The sequence below is a fragment of the Nicotiana attenuata genome, chromosome 2 (assembly GCF_001879085.1).
Source record: "Nicotiana attenuata strain UT chromosome 2, NIATTr2, whole genome shotgun sequence".
NCBI lineage: Eukaryota > Viridiplantae > Streptophyta > Magnoliopsida > Solanales > Solanaceae > Nicotiana > Nicotiana attenuata.
In genome coordinates this window covers 88,187,657-88,207,471 of record NC_031990.1, presented here as the reverse complement: position 1 = coordinate 88,207,471, position 19,815 = coordinate 88,187,657, and the positions used below count along the sequence as shown (strand labels likewise).

The 19,815-nt window shown below is 37.1% G+C and overlaps 1 protein-coding gene across 1 annotated transcript; it reads left to right on the top strand.

The window, feature by feature from the left end:
- On the top strand, nt 11,926–13,403 carry LOC109223068 (kirola-like). Its single transcript, XM_019387327.1, has 2 exons — nt 11,926–12,181; nt 12,907–13,403. Exons 1-2 carry the CDS (start codon nt 11,995–11,997, stop codon nt 13,158–13,160), a joined length of 441 nt encoding a protein of 146 aa, XP_019242872.1. The 5' UTR covers nt 11,926–11,994; the 3' UTR covers nt 13,161–13,403.

Here is a 19,815-nt window from a genome sequence, read left to right as displayed (position 1 = left end):
TCAGTGCTCCTCCCCCGGCCTGGGATGTGGCTGCAGCAAGGGGAAGCAATCCTGCCTGAGCCAAAGTGGTGTACACACTCATGAACTGTGCCAAAGTCTCCTGAAGGGCTGGAGTAGTGGTAGCAGTAGGCGTGTCAGGTGCCTGGACTCCGACTAGATCTGCTAGTGGTACCTCGGCGGTAGCTCGCGCAGGTGCTCTCGCTGCACCACGTGCGTGTCCTCGAACTCTACCCCGGCCCCGACCTCCGACGGCTGCAGTAGGGGGCGCGGGTGCCTGATCGCCTCGGGTAGTACGTGTCCTCACCATCTGTGAGAGAGTAGAAGACAGAGGTTTAGGATTGTAGATGTCAAAAATCTCGCACGACAGGGAAATCAAATGAAGTGGAATTTTCCTAACGGTTACATAGCCTCTTGCAGATAAGTACATACGTCTCCGTACCGATCCACGAGACTCTAATAAACCGGCTTGTGATCTGTGACTCCTATGAACCTAGAGCTCTGATACCAACTTGTCACGACCCCAGTTCGCCCTCCGTGAACATGTCGTGATGGCACCTAGTCCCTACGACTAGGTAAGCCTAACAATGCGGAAGATAAACCATAGTTGCGGAAGAAAGTAAATAAAACCGATCTAGTAAAATAAAACGGTATTTAAGGTGCCGCTCGGCACACACCACAACAATTCTCGAAGCTAACAATCTCCCAAAACCCGGAAACTCACAAATCACAAGCTAAGGGATACATAAGAGGCTCTGACTCAAGAATATCTATACAAAGGAGAAATACTGGAAGAGTTATACTTATTACAGAAAGCTGGAAAGGGACTCCTCAGTCTGCGGACGTAGCAGATATACCTTGAAGTCACTACCGATACGCCTCCTTCCAAGGCTGACAGAACTGAGCGGGAGTACCTGTATTTGCACAACAAAAATGTGCAGAAGAGTAGCATGAGCACACCACGGCGGTGCCCAATAAGTATCAAGACTAACCTCGGTGGAGTAGTGACGAGGAACAGTCAAGGCACCTACCAGTCAATAAATAGTATAATCATAGGAATGATGGAAACGACATATAAATATGTAAAGGCTGCATGAATGACCAAGAACACTACAATTCACAATAAGGGAAAATACAACAAGTAACAACGAGAATATAATAATTGATGATACGAAATGACGGTAAAAATCACAATCCAATCCTAAGGTCACAGCACAGCAAGGGGAAAACAAGTCAATAGCTCATATCCTACAATGATGTTCACAAAGGTCTTATTCAACTTTTTCCACAATTTCACCAAGTCTCCGACAAACCATAACTCACGAAGACCCGACATCTGAAACCTAACACTTGGCATCCTGTGCCCCATCAATCTCATGGTCATGCTGACAACTAACTGGCTAACTAGGGCCACTCTCACATATATAATGGATAAACGAGGGCGTATCTCCACCCTTAGCAAAATCGGAAGGAATTCACCTCTAATGGGGTGCCCAACTACGTGTATGCTTGTGTAATTGTTTTTAACAAGAATTCTACCAACTAGAAAGCATGAAAAGGAGAACGGACCGCACGTACGATGTTTCCTCACAACTTCCAAGCGATAAAGCTCATACAGGCAAGCAACCCACAATCACAATATCAACAAGATAGGAATGCCTCCACAGGTCGTCACAGTTCTTTACAGTCAATCCCTGACATAGCCCACCTTATTTCGCCACGTGTGCAAATAATAATATAATAAGCACCGCCTTATTTCGCCACACATGCATCACAATGTCAAGTACAACACAACAAATGACAATATATACAGGAACAAAGCAAGAGAATCAACTCAAAAAATTCCGTTCACCAAAAGACGGTACAACTAACTCACAAGGAATAACCGTAACAGGGAAATACTAAGCGCAATAAGAACAACTCAACAAGGGAGAAATAATACGAAACAACGATTCCATAATACTCAGTTCAACAACAAGGAAGTCAACATGAATCAAATAATTACAATTAAGGAAAATATCAACTAAACAAAGGATATCTAACTTCTTTCCAATTAAGACCAATTATTTACACGAGAGATAGAAATAATGCTTTCCAAATAAAGACAAGTAGTTAGGAATGATAATATGACTATAGAAGGGTAAATGTCTACAATTAAACAAGTAAAAGTCGATTAGGAAACAAGCATAACCAAAAAGGGCAGATAAATTCCAAGTAAGTCATGTAGAGGTGAAACTAATAACAGGGAACTCAATCGTATCAGGAACAACTTCATATTCGGTGATTACAAGGATCTAAGAGCCTATAAGGGGCAATTTTCCACAAATAAATCCGAGCACGCACTCGTCGCCTCGCGTACAAGGAATACAATCAACAAAGAAGGCTCAAATCCTAAGGGGAAGTCCCCCACACAAGGTTAGGCAAGATACTAACCTCGAACCGGCTAAAATCAACTAGCAACCACGTTCTTGCCACGAGTACTCAACTCCAAATGGCCCAAATCTATTCAATTAAATCACACATTGTAAATAACATCTGAAGCAACTGATTCTACTATTTAATTCAAAGCTAAAGCGCAAAATTAGGCAAAATGACCAAAATGCCCCTCAGGCCAACGTCTCGGATCGCGTGGAGGAGGACGCGAACGCGAACAAGAAGAAGGCCAAAGCTACGCGAACGCGAGGATAGCGTCACGAACACGAAGAAGGAAATTCCAGCTGGCCAAGACAAGCCTTCGCGAACGCAAAGGTCATCTCGCGAACGCGATGAAGGCATACCAGAAGCAGCAACATCAGTTCAAAAAAATAGGAGGAAATGACCTGTTGAGCATCCGAAACACACCCGAGGGCCCCGGGACCTCAACTAAACCTACGGACAAATCCCATAACCTCATTCAAACATGTACCAATCCTTAAACCACCTACAACAACGTCGGAAACTCGAATTAATCAAGGATTTGAGCGTAAGAACTTCAAATTTCATCAAAATACGCTTTCGATCAAAAACCTAACCAAAACCCGTCCGAATGACCTGAAATTTTGCACACACATCCCAAATGGCACGACGGAGCTACTGCAACTTTCGAAATTCCAGTCCAACCCTCGGATAAAAAACTCACTATCGGACCGGAAACTTCCAACATTCGAACTTCGGCATTTCAAGCCTAAATTAGCTACGGACCTCCAAAATACATTCCGAACACGCACCCAACCCCAAAATCACCTAACGGAGATAACGGAACCATCGGATTTCCATTCCGAGGCTGTCTTTACACTGTTCTGACTACGGAATACTTTTCAACACTTAAGCTCTCATTTAGGGACTAAGTGCCCCAAAACTCTTCGAAACTCAACACCGAACGTCCCGGCAAACCAAAATAGCAAAAATAAACTTAGGGGAAGCAGTTAATAGGGGATCTGGGCGTGAATTCTAAAAACGGCCGGTGGGGTCATTACAATTATGAAAGAAGACAAGAAAAATAAAAAGAAAAACGGAGAGAGAAATTACCCAAAGCTTGATTTGAATTAGACAGTCGCAAACTCGGACAAATCCTAGTGGTGTGAAATGAACTGAGACTAACATCAATCGATTTCTCTCATCAAGAACAATCGTCTGATGTAGGTCTTGGGTTCAAATAGACCGAAATTGAACGGAAAATTTGAGACAGAACAAAATTAGGGTTTCGACTTTAGATCTGAAATTTGGGGATTTCTGGGTTTGTTTGAAGGGAACTGTTATGAGATATAGAAAGATGAGGAGATGGGGGTTGGCTGGTGTTAATTTGAACAGGTTTGGAGCGTCGCCACCGCCGTGAGGCGATTTTTGTTATGCAGCGGCTGGCAGTGAGGGGATGGGGAATTTGGGCAGCTAAGGGTTTTAGGTTATGGTGAGGGAGACAGAATGAGCGAGGGTCCCTGGATTTGGGGGGTGTTTAGGACACTTACATAGGGGAGGAGGATTAGTTTCGAGCCTTCCGATCTAATGGAATCAACGGGCGAGACGAACGCTACTGAACGACGTCGTTTTATTAAGTTGGGGAGGGGGGGCTGGACCGGGTAGGGGGATTGGGCTGGGGCTGGTTGACACAAAACTGGGCTATGGCAAATTGGGCCTGAACATGGAGACAACCCTTCTCCCTTTCTTGACTTTTTCTTTCTCTTAACTTTAACTTATAAAATTAAATTAAAACCTAAACTAAATCCTAAATAAAATCTGATATGTAGAATTAAAACAAATATCTATTTCTAGAATTAAAATAAATAATTAAGCTAAAACTAATGGAAGAAAAATTACCAATTTTTAATTAAAACTACAGCTAATTATGTAAAATGAACCGTATTTGCGATTTTACTTAGTAATGCAATTAATTAATAACTTAAGTCTTAAATGCAAATATCAATCTAAAGATGCAATTCATGAAATTTGAACATTTTTAGGGTATGATTTTTGAAATACTAAATACGCACAAATTGTAACTAAATGCAAACAATTTAACAGATATTCCTAAAAATTTCATAAAAATTAACATAAATTAGAAAAATCAATTTTGTGACTTTGTAGGAGTATTTTTGGTCAGGCAAAAATCACGTGCTCACACTAGATGATTGAGGTAGTTTAGAACTGCACTAGACCTACTACAGTCATGGAGATTCGGAACGGGTTATTATCGCCGGTTTGTGGAGGGATTTTCATCCATAGTAGCCCCATTTACTAGATTGACCCAGAAGGGTGCTCAATTCAGGTGGTCCGATGAGTGTGAGTTGAGTTTTTTGAAACTCAAGACTGCGTTGTCAACAACTCCAGTGTTGGTATTACCTACGAGTTCAGGATCCTATACAGTGTATTGTGATGCATCTCTTATTGGGATTGGTGTAGTATTGATGCAGGATGGTAGGGTGATTGCATACACGTCGCGGAAATTGAAGGTTCACGAGAAGAATTACCCTGTTGACAACTTGGAGCTGGCACTCATTGTTCAAACATTGAAGATTTGGAAGCATTACCACTACGGCTTGTCATGTGAGGTAAACACGGATCAGTATTTGTTCAAGCAAAAAGATCCCAATTTGAGGCAGCGGAGGTGGCTGGAGCTGTTAAAAGACTATGATATAACCATTTTGTATCAACCAGGATGGCCAATATGGCGAAGCCTTGAGTAGAATGGCGGTGAGTATGGGTAACCCTGCATATATTCTAGTTGGTGAGGGGCCGTTAACATCAGATGTTCAGGTCGTGGCCAATCAATTCATGAGGTTAGATATTTTGGAGCCCAGTCATGTTCTAGCTTGCATGGTCTCTCGGTCTTCTTTGTATGAGCGCATGAGAATGCGTCAGTATGACAGCCCCCATTTGCTAGTCCTTAAGGATATGGTGTGGCACGATGATGTCAAGCAGGTTACTATTGGAGGTGATCGAACCAAATATAGTTCAAATAATTTAGAATAGACTTTAGAAACAACCCACGAGTGAAAAAATTCAATCTTTAATGATTTTGAAAAAAATCAACAAAAGTTAACGCGGTGCCCACTTGGTTAAAATCCAAGATTCAGACAAAAACCCAATCACCCATTCACCACGAGCCCGGTTATGTAATTTGTTTTGAAATCCTACCCAAATTCGAGGTCTTAATCTCAATTTTATAAAAATCCTCAATTCTACCCAAATTCCTAATTTCTACAATGGAAGACTTAGCTTTGATGTTGAAATATCATGAAATTAAATGGGTAATTGAAAGAAAATGGATTAAAGTTACTTACCAATGATTTTGGGAAGAAACATCTCTTGGAAAATCGCCTCTAAAGTGTTTAGGGTTGAGAAATTGTGAAAAATGAGCTAAGTCCCGTTTTCCCCTCCGTTATCCAGCTGCGGATGTCGCAATTGATATGTCTTATTCGCAATTACGAAAATCGCAAATGCGTGAAAAGCGTCACAAAAGCAAAACCTATCTGGGGCCACAGGAGTCGCAACAACGACACTTAGTTCGAAAATGCGAACTCCCAACCTTCGCAAATGCGAAGACATCTCAAGGACTACTGAGTTGCAAATGTGACTTTGAGATCCCAATTGCGATCATTGACAGTTCGTAATTGCGAACATAATCCTCGCAAATGCGAAACCACCCAATCCAGCCCATGCTCGCATATGCGAACAGTTTTCAAATACGAGATCTACAGCAGAGCACCAGCACCAAAAGTGCACCAGCTATTCCAACCTCAACCAAACTCATTTAACACACGTCGTAAACTCACCCGAGCCGCTCGGGCTCCAAACCAAATATGCACTCAAGTATAACAACATCATATGAGCTGGCTCACACGATTAAAGCACCAAAATAACACCTAGAACCATGAATCGGACATCAAATTGTATGAGATTTTCAAAGAAACTTAAGAAGTTTGAAATTTACAACTGCTATTCGAATCACGTCAAATCAACTCTGTTTTGCACAAATTTTGCTGGCAAGTCATAAATAGTGAAGTGAATCTATACGGAGTTCCGAAACCGAAATCTGAATCCGGTAGCAACAAAGTCACCCTAAGGTCAAACTTAGGAATTCTTTAAACTTTCACATTACTAGTTTTCAACAAATAACGTTAAATTTTGTTAGGGACTTTCAAATTCAATTCTGGGCATGCGCCAAAGTCCTAAATTAAGATACCGGGACTATCAAACACTAATCTGAGTTCGTTTACATAAAACTTTAACCGTAGTCAACTCAAATCATTTTCAAAGCTAAAATTTACATTTTCTTCAATTTTTCACATAAAAGTTTTTCGCAAAAAAGGCATGGACTGTGCACGTAAATTGAGGAATGCTAAACGGAGATATTCAAGGTCTCAGAATACGGAAATAAGGGCTATAACTCAAAATGACCTATCAGATCTTCACAAATATTGATAAAGGATGTTACAGTGAGATTGGGTTGCACACAACAATAGTTTGCGCGTGTTGAACTTGTTATTGATTTTGTGTTAGTTCGAGAAATGTTATATGACATTACGAGGTTTGTTATTCTGGGCTTTCTTATAGTGAGGTTTGAGTTCGTTTTCCATAAATTAACTATTTTACTTGCATTTCCTATTTTCTTTCCCTGTTATTATTATTATAACTGCGTATAGGTTATTGTAAATGGCCCACTTTAGCCTCGTTACTACTTCGTCGAGGTTAGGTTCGACACATAGAGAGTACATGGGATCGATTGTCCTTATACTACACGCTGCACTTCTCTTGCATATACCAGAGTTTGTCCCGGCAGTGTTCAGTAAGGTCGCCCAGATTTGACTACTAGCGGAGATTTGAGGTATATCTGCATGGCGTTCGTAGCCCTGATGTCCACTTCTATATCCTTTTAGCTGTTATCTTGATTTAGACACTTATGTTGTTTTTTTCCGACTATTATTTGTAGTACTCTAGACACTCATGTATTCGTGATACCAGTTTTAGAATTATATTTGGATTTTTTGTTTATTGTTTTTTACCTTATTTCAGACTATTCAGCTTTATTATGGTAAATTGATTTGTATTGTTAAAAATGGTTAATAGTTATATCTAACGTTGGCTGGTCTATCAAGTGAAATGTTAGGCTCAGTCCCGAGGGTGGAAATTTTGTGTTGTGACAAAAAATAACCAAGTAAGGCAACTAAAATACGTCAATCCTAATCGTGAATACATTATCTGATGCCTGGATTCAAGAATATAGTCAATTCAATCTTATATGCAATCTTTAGTTTCCACTTTCGAGTTCAACTATAAATTCGTAGATAGTATTCTACTGTTAGCTATGCAGTAAAATAATTGAGCGCAAGATTAGATAAAAATGTTAATATGATAGAATCGTATAATATCATCAACCGTCAATCAATAATAGTCAATAACAACCCATAACTATAGGACAAAGGGGTCTCTAGCCACTCATGTTCGTAGCAACAATCAAAATATTTTTTTTTAAAGTTAAAAGCTATGAGTACGAGATGGAGGATGGAAGAAACAATGAAATCCATGCTCTGTTGCGTTCCTAAGCCCTGCTTGCCTTAAAAAATCGTCCAACCTTTCACTAAGCATGTTTAAGAAGTATTTATAGGTTAGAGTCGGAGTCTCCAAGTCCAAAACCAAGCAGGAATGATTTAATTCACGTACTGGGGGAGTACTAGGCACCAAACCTCGCGAGGCCCAGTCTGTGGCACACTGGGAACCTCGCCTCACGAGCCTGAGCGCGAGATATTGGTCGCCAGGAGCCACGTCGCTTGATCTGGTGCATGGTTCCATGCTTCTTCCAGTTTTTGCCTTTTCGTACTCTTTTCTTATATTTACGACATCCTTGTGTGCTACTTTCACTCATCTTCATATTTCAGTGATTGTAGGATCATAAAAATTACTTAATTAAGCTCAAACGTCGCACATATTAACATTAAACATCAAAATGTAATTATGTAATGTACTAAAAAAATATATATTTATAGCCAAATACAACGGTGCTTTGTTTTTGCTTGGAGTAAGGTAAGTAGCTAGATTGGTTCTTCTATATAACGTTTGTTCCTCACCAATTACTACCATCAATACCATGAACAAAATGTTTCATTGGACAAGCATCATTTTCCCTTATAAATCACGTATCTATCTCTTTCTACTTAAATAGATTTTTTTAAGTATTGTAATTCATTAAGGATAAAAAATTTCTTATAAACGACTTTTCTTCACGTTTTTTCGCTTTGAGTAAGGTATTAGGTAGATTGGTTTTAAAGTTGTACCTCCCACTTAACTCCTCATGCTTAATAACATGAAAAAAGAATCTTAATAGACTACTTGACTTATCTCATGAATCATGCATCGTGTCCCATGTAATTCAAATCTGCATCTCTTTTTCTACCTTGAATATATAAAATATATTTATGAAGTTAAAGCTAAAAGAACATAAAAAATAAAGAGCAATTACCACTTTAAAATAACAGTAATAGTAAAACTAATTCATACTTTTGTGAGACTTGAGTAAGAATCTCTTAGTTGAAAGTCTCAAACTTGACTATAAGATGAATCCCTTATGGCAAGCCGTAAACTTTATCTTCCACATTATTAAAAGGAAAAATTTCTAAATTTACCCATAAAGTGTATTATTTAGAGTAGATTTATCCTTCCACAAAAAGTGGTTTATTCGTACCTTGTCGTTACACAAATGGCTCATATTTAACCTTTTTGGCTAACGCAAGTGAACTAGACAAATTAAAATTAGTTTTTTACTTAAAAATATTCTAATACATTCAGTTAAATCCCTCATATCTATCAAACACTAATTTTATCATCCTCTCTCACTTTTTAAAATTTTTAACGCATAGCCGCCCCCTCTTTCCCTTACTCCCTTCACTCTTCTTCCTTCCACTTTTCTCTTCATTTTCCCAGGGTAAATGAGGACCTCTTCCTCGTCTCAATTTAGTTCTCACAAACTTTCAACCACCGTCAAAATCAAAAAAAGGAGAGTTCATTGCCACAGCTTCACATCTTCATCACCCCATGAAGCCCTTTATCATAACTAAAAAAGGAGAGTTCCATCATTGAAAATATTTTCACCGACGACAACCTTGATTTTGTTGGTCACGACATAGAAATATAACTCCGATGGCTGATCATGAGATCGTGGTCTTTTTGACGTTGCTACCGATAGAAAAGGAGGAAAGGGAGGAGGGGTGGGTCTACTAGTTAGATTAAGAGTTAATTAAAATTCGAGGTGGCATTTAATTTAATTAACTTCGTTAGACGAAAAGGGTAAATCTGAACTATTTGTATAACGGCAGGGTACAAATAGGCTACTTTGTTTATGAAAGACAAATCCGCTCCCAATCGAATACTTTAGGGGAAAATTTAGACCTTTCCCTTTTTAAAAACTAGTCTTAGAATATGTGCTACTTAGTTTCTGTATACGTGCGAAATCCCTTCCCAAATATTCAAAAAATATCTTTAAATAATAAATTTTTCATAGGGTATATATTGCAAAAATATTTATACCGTTGTTGAAAATAACTTTCAACTACAAATCTGTTCAACATATCGATAGACCAAAATATATTAATAAACATCATGGTACAGTGTAGATTATACTACATTGAATAATTTTTTAAGTGTAATATTGAAAGACTTGCTTTAGTTTCTAATAGTATAAACCGATGTCTCTTATCGGATAAAACCAAAAGAATTGTGATGCCCATACAATTCCCTGCTCATGTTTACAATTTGTTTTGTGTGTGTAAACATTAGAACTTTTCACCCAAATATCTCATAACTCTTAATAAATTAAAGTACCCTTCCTGGATACTTTTCTTTTGGAGCTTCACAATTATAAGTTACTAATTATCTAATCTCTCCAAGCCTCTATTTAACATATAAACGTTTATCTCTCAACTAACAAACAATAGATGGCGTCCAATGATCCACTTTTCATCTTCCTGATTTTCATCAACTTCCTTATGCCTACTGTAAGCCTAATTATTTCTTGTTTTCAGTTAATTCGACAAATTAGAAAAAAATACATTGCTACTGGTTATCAGTAAAGGAAAAACTGAAGTAACTCCTTTTTGCCAACGCCAATGTAAAACGTAAGTAAGCTAAAGGGCAATTTCTTTTAAATTTTAGGCAAAATCTTTCTGTAAACAAACATTTAAGCTGTGGCCCTGGCATTGGAGCTAAAAATTGCACGGGGCGCCCTATTTGGTCGCCCCCATTTAACCTCTACCCATTATTTTAAAAAACTTTTAACTTGTACCCACCTTTTAAATAACTTCAGCCCCCTTTCTCCTCCTCCTTGCTTTGCAACTCTCTTGAATCATATACAGGAGAATCTCAGCTAAGCAGAAAATATATTGGAGCCATTACAACTGGATATCCTTCTAAATGGAACAGCAGGATTATTGAACTGATGATGTTGGTGTTGAGGTTCACAAGAAGTAACCTCCATTTTCACGTGGGGTGAGAGAGAAAATCCTAACCAGTTACTACTAGCATCATTATGACTATTACTATTATTATTATTATTATTGCTACTTCTGTGGCTGCTGCAATTGTTGTTATCATCAGTTCTTAGATTCAATGCTCAGAGCATCTTGAACATCAAGCTGATGGAAAACAACATTTGAAAAACCTTTTGTAATTCAGCAAGGATGTTGCTTCCACTCCCCTCTTCTCGTTTCTGGCTGTTAAGATAACCTTAATGCCTGATCTCGCGAGCTGCTTGACAATCTCAAAAGGAAGAAACCTGACCGATCGATCAATATGATCAACACTTGCTAATTAATTTTCTTTCAGTTTGGTCAAGATGGTGTGGCAAATGAAATTATAAACAAACAAAAAGTTCAGCTCTAGAGCTGAAGTTATTGTTTTTGTAACTGGCGAAGAGCTGAAGTTATTGTTCGGTAACTGGCGAACTTCAGCTCTAGAGCTGAAGTTTTTGTTTTGTAACTGGCGAACTTCAACTCTAGAGCTGAAGTTTTTGTTTGTTTATAATACAAATAGGCCCGTTAGTTTAGTGCTTTAGTATACAAATACTTGAATTCTACAACTAATGAATTGTTTTGACATTTTTTGGACATTATTGTTGAAGACATATTTAAATATGAAGGGTAAAAAGTCGGTAATATTTCGGAGATATTTTTGTCGTTCAACATTTAATGTGTAATATTCGTGCTTTTATAATAAATATAGGTAGATATAGATATAGATATAAATAGATAGATAAGTCAAATGATTAAAATTTTATGGTGAAGGACAACACTAACTTAGCAAGACCTAATTGTACACGTAATGAGCTGACATTAATCTTCCATCTCCACTAATAAAAACATGAGTTGTCATGGATCATGTTTAATACCAACTTTTCATGCAGCTAACTAGAACATAATATATTTAATAACAATAATAATAACTAAGAATACAATCTATATAAAACCTACAGTCTCTCAACTTTTTGTCACCACTTCCTTTTCAAAACGTTTCTTCTATATCAAAGAAGAAAATATGGGTGTAAAAGGCAAGTTGATTGCTTCAGTAGAGGTGAAGTGTGGAGGACACCCGATTCATGACATTTTACACACCAGTACTCATTATATATCTGATATAAGTCCTGGTAAGGTCCACAAAGTTGTAATTGATGAAGGTGAAACCATAAAAGTTGGTTCGATTGTTAGCTGGAAATATAGCGACGGTATGTAGTTGATATTTCTTCTCTCTATACATATATATTATTTACTTGTATAAATTTTCGCATTTGGGTGTATTTAGTATGTCAAGAAGCTTTTATTCAAAAAAATAGCTTTCGTGAAAACATTATTTGATGATGTTTTTGGTTACCATAAAATGTTTTACATCAAAAGGGGAAAATCTTGTTTACGAAATTCACTTTTCTAATAACTATCTTAATATTTAACTTCATATTACTTGCTCCAGCTAATACTTAGACATATTATTGATAATAGTCAAAAACTTCTTAACACTCTATTTGCTAATATTATTACTAGCATTCAATATAATATATACGTAAAATATTTTTCACTCACCAATTACCAAGTACTGAAAAAAATTTACCAAATATTTTTTTTAAAAGTATTTGTCAAAGAAAATTCCTTTTGTCATACCAAACACAATATAATCAATTTTAAGCTTTTTTCCCCTATTAATTCAATGTTTTCTAAAATGCCAAATGTTCTTTTGAGATTTTTAACGATAGTTCTATTCATGAAAAAATATAGCACGTCCAATCTCCGTGAGCTACAAATAAATTTAGGAGAAAATGAAAATTAAAAAAACGGGGAAAAAAAAAAAGAAGAGGAGAAAATATGTTATTCTGAATGTTTATATCTTTTATATGAGGAACTGGATAATTGAACATGGAGTAACATCTCGTGTATTTTCGAACTTTATTGATTATAGATGGAAATGATAAGATCTGTAAATCAGTTATCGAAGCCGCGGATTATCAGAAGAAATCAATCACTTGGAAAGTGATTGGAGGAGATCTGTTAGAGTTGTACAATTTCTTCACTATTACCACATCCCATGACCAACAATGGACTACATGGACACTTGAGTACCAGAAGAAAACTGAAGACACCCCAGAGCCTCTCGTTTTCTTGGGTTATCTTCTACATGTGACCAAAGATATAGAGAGTCACCTTCTCAAGTAATATATATATATATATGTGTGTGTGTTGTGTGTGTTTGTGTATGTATGTATGTATGCATGTATGTTAATACACACATATACATATCTTTGTGTGTGTAATGAGTATTTGGCAATATTAGCTAGTTCTAGCTAGCTCTGTGTGAAATAAAGAATGTTTTGTTTGAAGAATATATTATATATGCACTCTCCTTGTATTGATGTATTTCCGATGGTGAATATATATAAGATATTATGAATTTTGCAAGCGTGATCTTTACCTATAACAAAGAGGATATATTTATCAGGGTGCTATTCTCATTCTTTTTCAGCCATTTTTTTTGGGTTTATCTAGTAGTTGTATGCAGGGTGGCAATTTGAGCCGAAACTCATCCAACCCGCTCAATTCGTCTAGAGATTAATGGTTTCGGCTACAAACATTTTAGCTCATGGATCTATTTGGGCTGAGCCCAAGTTAACCCATTATCTTTTATAGCTCATTCTGACCCATTAAGCAGCCCAAATACAACTCATGAAACTCACCTAAAATAAAGGCATCTCAACCCAACTTTCTTGAAAGTTATTTAGTTGCCCCAATTTTACTTCTTTTTTTTTTTTGTATTTTTAATTTTCAGTTTTCTGCTTTTTCGTTTTTCTGCACCACCCACCCACCCCAACCCCACCCGCAAAATATTTTTCAACTTTCACGTTTTAGGTAAAAGACTTTTTATGTAAGATGAGTATGATTATAAAACAAGGGTCAAGTTGGGTGGGTTGGGCTATAACCCATTGTTTAGCCCATCTTGACCCAGCCCATATTAGCCCAAGTACACTTTGGGCTAGGTTGGGCAATGACTCATTTATTGACCTAACCCATCTTTGACCCGCCCAAATTCAGCCCAACCCGCCCATTTGCCACCCCTAGACTTACAAACAGTTCCTACTGCAGTATTGATTAAGAGCCACTCAAATTGTGTTTTGTACAATTTAGTTGTTAGCTATACTTTAGTGAAAATGCATATGAAACTAACTCAAATAAGAGCAGAAACTAAACCTGAAAATTTTCAATAAACAGAGAACTAAACTGCACCACTATTTTCAATCTACGGAGTGAGAGATGCGCATTTTCTAAGGTCCTTCACGAGGGTTTCTTGATTGTCCTGTCTTTAGAGATGCTTGTGAATGTGGCTGAGATGTGTGCTCAAGCGCTCGGCGTAGTGGTGGATTAGGTATAAAGGATGACGTCACTGCAAAATTGTCACGTATTCCTCCGACAGGGCTGGAAAGTTCATTTACATATAAGGCAAAATTCATTTTGTGCTTCTATGTATAATATTTTGAACCACCTTAGCGGGAATCCTTTCTTCCACTACCACTGCCTCCGACATTGCCACGTCCATGGCTCTTCCCACCTCACCTTTAACTCGTCCAAATCCTGTCATTTCAAATTTTACCGAGAGTATGGATGAATGCTCAATTCCAAATCCTTTCCGATAGCAGCCAAGGAGAATCTCGAATTTGGATTCCAAATTAATGCTGTAACATCACATAAAAATATAAATATAGATTCACATTTTAGAATAACCCGCGCATGGTCGCAAGAACTATCGAAAGAATTAAAGAGTAATGAAAATTATAGATAGTATGCCACCTGCACACGATAAATGCAGATTTAGTGGTTCTAGTGAAGCAAGATAAGATTACCAAGACATTATTTTGGCTGTTACATCCACTGAGAATCATAACAGAGCATGTGGAAACCGTGAAGAACATCATTTTTCAGTCTCTAAGTATTAATTAGAACGACGAAGCAACTAACCGATATATGTCTGAAGTTGTAGGCTTTTCTTCAATTCAAAACCTATTGATAAATTTTCATCTTATGATTTGTATGGCGTTTGACCAGTGAAGAAGTAACTTGTTTTCTATTAGAATGAGACCGTTGAACACAAATGGTTCATTTGTATTCAATGCACAACGAGTATCCACTCTTTTGAAACCATATTTGTGAAACGATATCTTTTCCTAAGTGAGCCACATCCCACCAATGACATTGAAGAGATAAACTTTCGTATTTCCCACATTGAACAACTCGTACATGTCCTCTAATACGACATAATACTCCATAGAGTCTGAATCATCTCTTCTCACAAGAACTCCACTAGCTGCATTATTGCGACTCAAGATTTTGTCTGGAATCTGAGTTCATTCGCCACTAAAGATCTAAATCTTATGCACAACAGGGAAGAAGAAGTTCACACTGAATTCATCTGGCTTTTCTTATAACAACTAGAGCAGCATGAAAAAAGTTAACTGGCAATAATATAAATAACAAAGCAATAGTACCATAAAAGAGTTAACTTTGATGGTAAACTGATCACGTGGCAACCTCATGCATCTTTGTATCACAAAGTGGTGAAGCTATAATGGATCACGAGGAGAAAAGGAGCGCGTCACATCGTTAAATTATGAGGCTGGAAAATAAAGGGGAAAAAATTTATCTCAATATCGACCAACCAAATGAAGAAGCATCTAATAATGTTGATATATGAAGGTTCCATCTGTATATATGGTTGTTTATTTCTACTATACTTGATCGTAAAGATCTATATGCTTTAAGTTGGGGTATATAAAGAGATTTGTATAGAGAATGTCATGTTCTCGCAGTGAATTGTTAGTAAGGAATGTCTTGATTCTACGTATGGATGAATCTTTCATTTTTTTGGGGTATGATAATAGGTGAATTTGACTATAATCACGCACCAAATAATCACCTTCTTGTGAACTTTTAATGTGGAAAAATGACAACAAAATGCTCTTATTAGTGCTTTTCATGATTTGCAGGTGATATAGGTGTAAGGAAGGCTAAGGAGCGGTTTTGGAGTCAACTATTGATGAAAAAAGCCAATTGTTGAATTTTCCAAGTATCCCATTCAAAACAGGCCAAAATTTCCGGGTACAAGTTCCACCGCGGTTCTACCGCGACCGCGGTGAAACCGCGGTGGAAGACAGTTTCTGAAAGTTGAAGATTCCGCGAGGGCGTTTGGCCGCGGTTCTACCGCGACCGCGGTAGAACCGCGGTGGGCACAGTAAACTTCAGGGACTTAAGTGTAAAACACGGGATTTTTAGACCTAAACCCTATTTAAAACACTAGACTTCGCCCAAGAGAGGCATGTATTGATTTTTTAGGTTTCTTAGCAAGGAATACAATTGGGAGCAAGTACTCTAAACATCTTTCTTCCTTTCTTTTGATTTTTATGATGAATTCAAGTGTAGTTTATTCTCCCATATCTATGAGTAGCTAAATTCCTTGTCTAAGGCTTTGATGGAACCTATTGGGTGATGAACTTCTTGTTTATGTGAATACAAATTGCTAGTTTAATCTTTATTTGTTCAACTTCGTGTTCGTTGTAGTTAATTGACAGGATCCTCAATTAGCTGTACCTATTTAGTGTGCATAACTTGGAAAAGAGTGCATATTTAGGGTATTGTTGAACAACACCACTCCTAGATTATTAGAGGAATCTATAATTGCGGGTTTAAAGGCGGGATTAGGAATAACGAAGTCTTGGGTGCAATCTAAATTGAATTGGGATTAAATAAAGCAAGTTAGTGTATCTCGGGAGAGTGCAATAGTAGATTACTGTGATTACTCGGGAGAGATTTGCGGTAAGATTAGCGTTCATGATTGATAGAGATGTGTGGGTAAATTTGTATGAGCACAAACAGAAGGGATTCCATCAATAGGGGAAATCATTGCCTTAGCTTTTCCTCATAATTGTTTACAACCTTATTAATTTAGTTACAGCCATTTAGTTACTTGCAAGCTAGTTGTTAAAGAACACTCAACTGAGAATTTGAATGTTTGAGAAGCTGGTGCTGAATACTTGGTGGGTTTGAAGATAGCGGTTGATAGGTTAACTCTCTGTGGATTCGACCCTGGGCGTAATACTCGGGTTATATTTGCAACGTCCACAGAGTTCTTTTCTAGAAGGCATAGTTGGGCGTGATCAGGGTCCTTAGATTTGGAATTCCATAAGTGGAACATCAGCTTTAAGCAAGGACCACATATTCGACAGATAGCATAAGCTCAGCAAACACATATACATATTAATCAAATATTGCCAGGATATTGTGGAAGAAGACACCTTGTTGGATTTTGCATTTGTTACTGCTCATATTTGATTTACCAGAATAATAAGTAGGTTTAGTAGAAGGAGGAGTCTTTGTTTAAATTTGAATTAATAGGATAAGTTAGTTGAGATAGTTTAGGTTTTTGATGATTTTTTGCAGATTCTGTTTTTAAATTGGCTATTTAAAGCCCTCTTGGTTAATAAAATTATTGAGAGACATTTTTCAATCAATACTTTAAATCCTTTTACTACCCTATCTTTTAAAAAACCAACAGTGGTATCAGAGCTTCATTGGTCTTACGGTATCTATGAGTTCTTCCAAAGAACCATTTTCAAATCATTTTTAACCAATATCAATTTTTAAACCCATTTTCAAACATGGCAAGCAGCGGTCTCTCTTTGAATGCCCCACAAACTTTCACTAGCGGTTACTATCGAATTTGCTCAGTGAAAATAAAATCATATCTTAAAACCTATGATTTGTTGAATGTTGTAAAGGAAGAACAATGCTTACCAACAATCTCTGAAAATCCTATCATTGTCCAGAATCAAATACTTTCAAAAGAGATTTTAGATAAGACAAGGTCACTAAGGGTGTTCTTCATGCACAGAACCATAAGACGAAAAAGAAAGAAGAAAAAAAGAAAAAGAACTGCACTACAAAAGTGTGCAATTTCAGCGATGCTCAAAACAATCCTCAAGGACAAACAACCGAAGCAAGAATTGAGGAGGAGCAACTTTTTTAATTACAGCAACTGAAGCAAAGGAGGAGTGTTGAAATTTTGTTGCTTTCAGTTACTGCAATAACTTTTTTAGCATAATAAGTTACTTAGTTTTATGATAAATTTATTTTTTTGATTTTAAATTTCGGTTAGATTTTTTAGGTTTATTGAGATTTTGGGATTTTTAAATTCCTCTTATGCAGATTTTTTCTGCAGATTATGTTCCTAATTGGCTATTTAAAGCCCTCTTGGTTAATTAAAATTATTGAGAGACATTTTTCAATCAATACTTTAAATCCTTTTGCTGCCCCATCTTTTAAAAAACCAACACACCCAAAATTCAGGATCGAAGTGATCGGTGTTAAATTGTGTTAAATTATCACAGCCCAAATTATAACAAGTATATATTGTCAGTAATGGTCCCAAAGATCTTTCAAATTAATTTCTTGGGCAATGCCAATATCGTCTAAAAGTGCTTGTACTATGTGAAACATATAACGCTTTCAAAAACTTGCTAACTTAGAAGCATCAGTCTTTTTATTTTTTGACTTGCAGTCATCAGCACACCCTCCATCATGAGCGAATCACGTGACGTTTGGGTGAACAAGTGCATGAAGGAATATTGTTTTGTTATGTGAGCACAAGTGCATAAATTTGTCTCTAGTATTTTGTGTTGAAATTCCAATACAAACACAGAGCCAACGCAGCGGAAATTAAACAAGGAACGTACCTTCAGCCACAGTTGTTTAAGTGTTGTGGAATCGCCTTGTAAAAACTTTGACAGAAAACCTGGGGAGCCTTCTAGCCTGTGCCTATCGTAGGATGCCAGACTGATGGAGTCACAGGCGTATTTATAGGTAGGCTAGGGACTCTTAGGCAAATACTTTAGCCCTAGGGATTTCTCCATAAATTATAATTACCCTAGGGACTCTTAATATATAGTAATTTCTTTCCATCAAAGAAATTACCATATATGCATAACTACAGAATATTATCTGATATATTATTTCCTTTGGGAGACAAGGTAAATAATTTATTACCTTATATGTGGGCCACACTAGAAATCTCTAAAAAGAGACGGTAAATTTCTTACATTATCTCACTTGGCCCACATATTTAAAATCAGATAATCCTTTATGAGAGATAAACATAAAATATGGCCATAAACTTTATCACTCAACTAAAAGTTATGCAACAATCACTTTAACTAGAATACATTATTACACGAATCATGGCGGTCATGCTTTCAAACAAACACTTCCTTCCATGTATTACAATACACAATATATTCTAGCAAAGTGTCTAACAACTTTATGAATGAACTTAATAGAAGTCATTCAGAGTCCAACTTTATTGATCCAATGATCACAAATAATAAATGAGAAACCAAAAGTGTGCACTGTCATGTATATCAAAATAAACATAATGTCTAAACAAACTGTTAGAGAGCAAAGCAAACTAAATTGAGTTACCAAGCCCCATATGGGTTACATGATCCTTGAAAATATTAGCCGGCAAACCTTTAGTCATAGGATCAGCAATCATCAAGGTAGTACTAACATGCTCCAAATTCACATCTTGCTTCTTCACATAGTCTCTAACCATCAAGTACTTTATGTCGATGTGCTTGCTTCGGCTGCCACTTTTATTGTTCTTAGAGAAGAACACTGTAGTTGAATTGTCACATAAGTGTGACGACCCAAAGGGTCATCACCTGTTTTCTTACTCATTCCGTGCTTCCGAGGCCTTGAAAATCTTATTTAGGGTTGCCTCGATTTGCGTGTGCAGTCCGGGCGCGTAGCCGGAAAGCTTAAATATGAATTC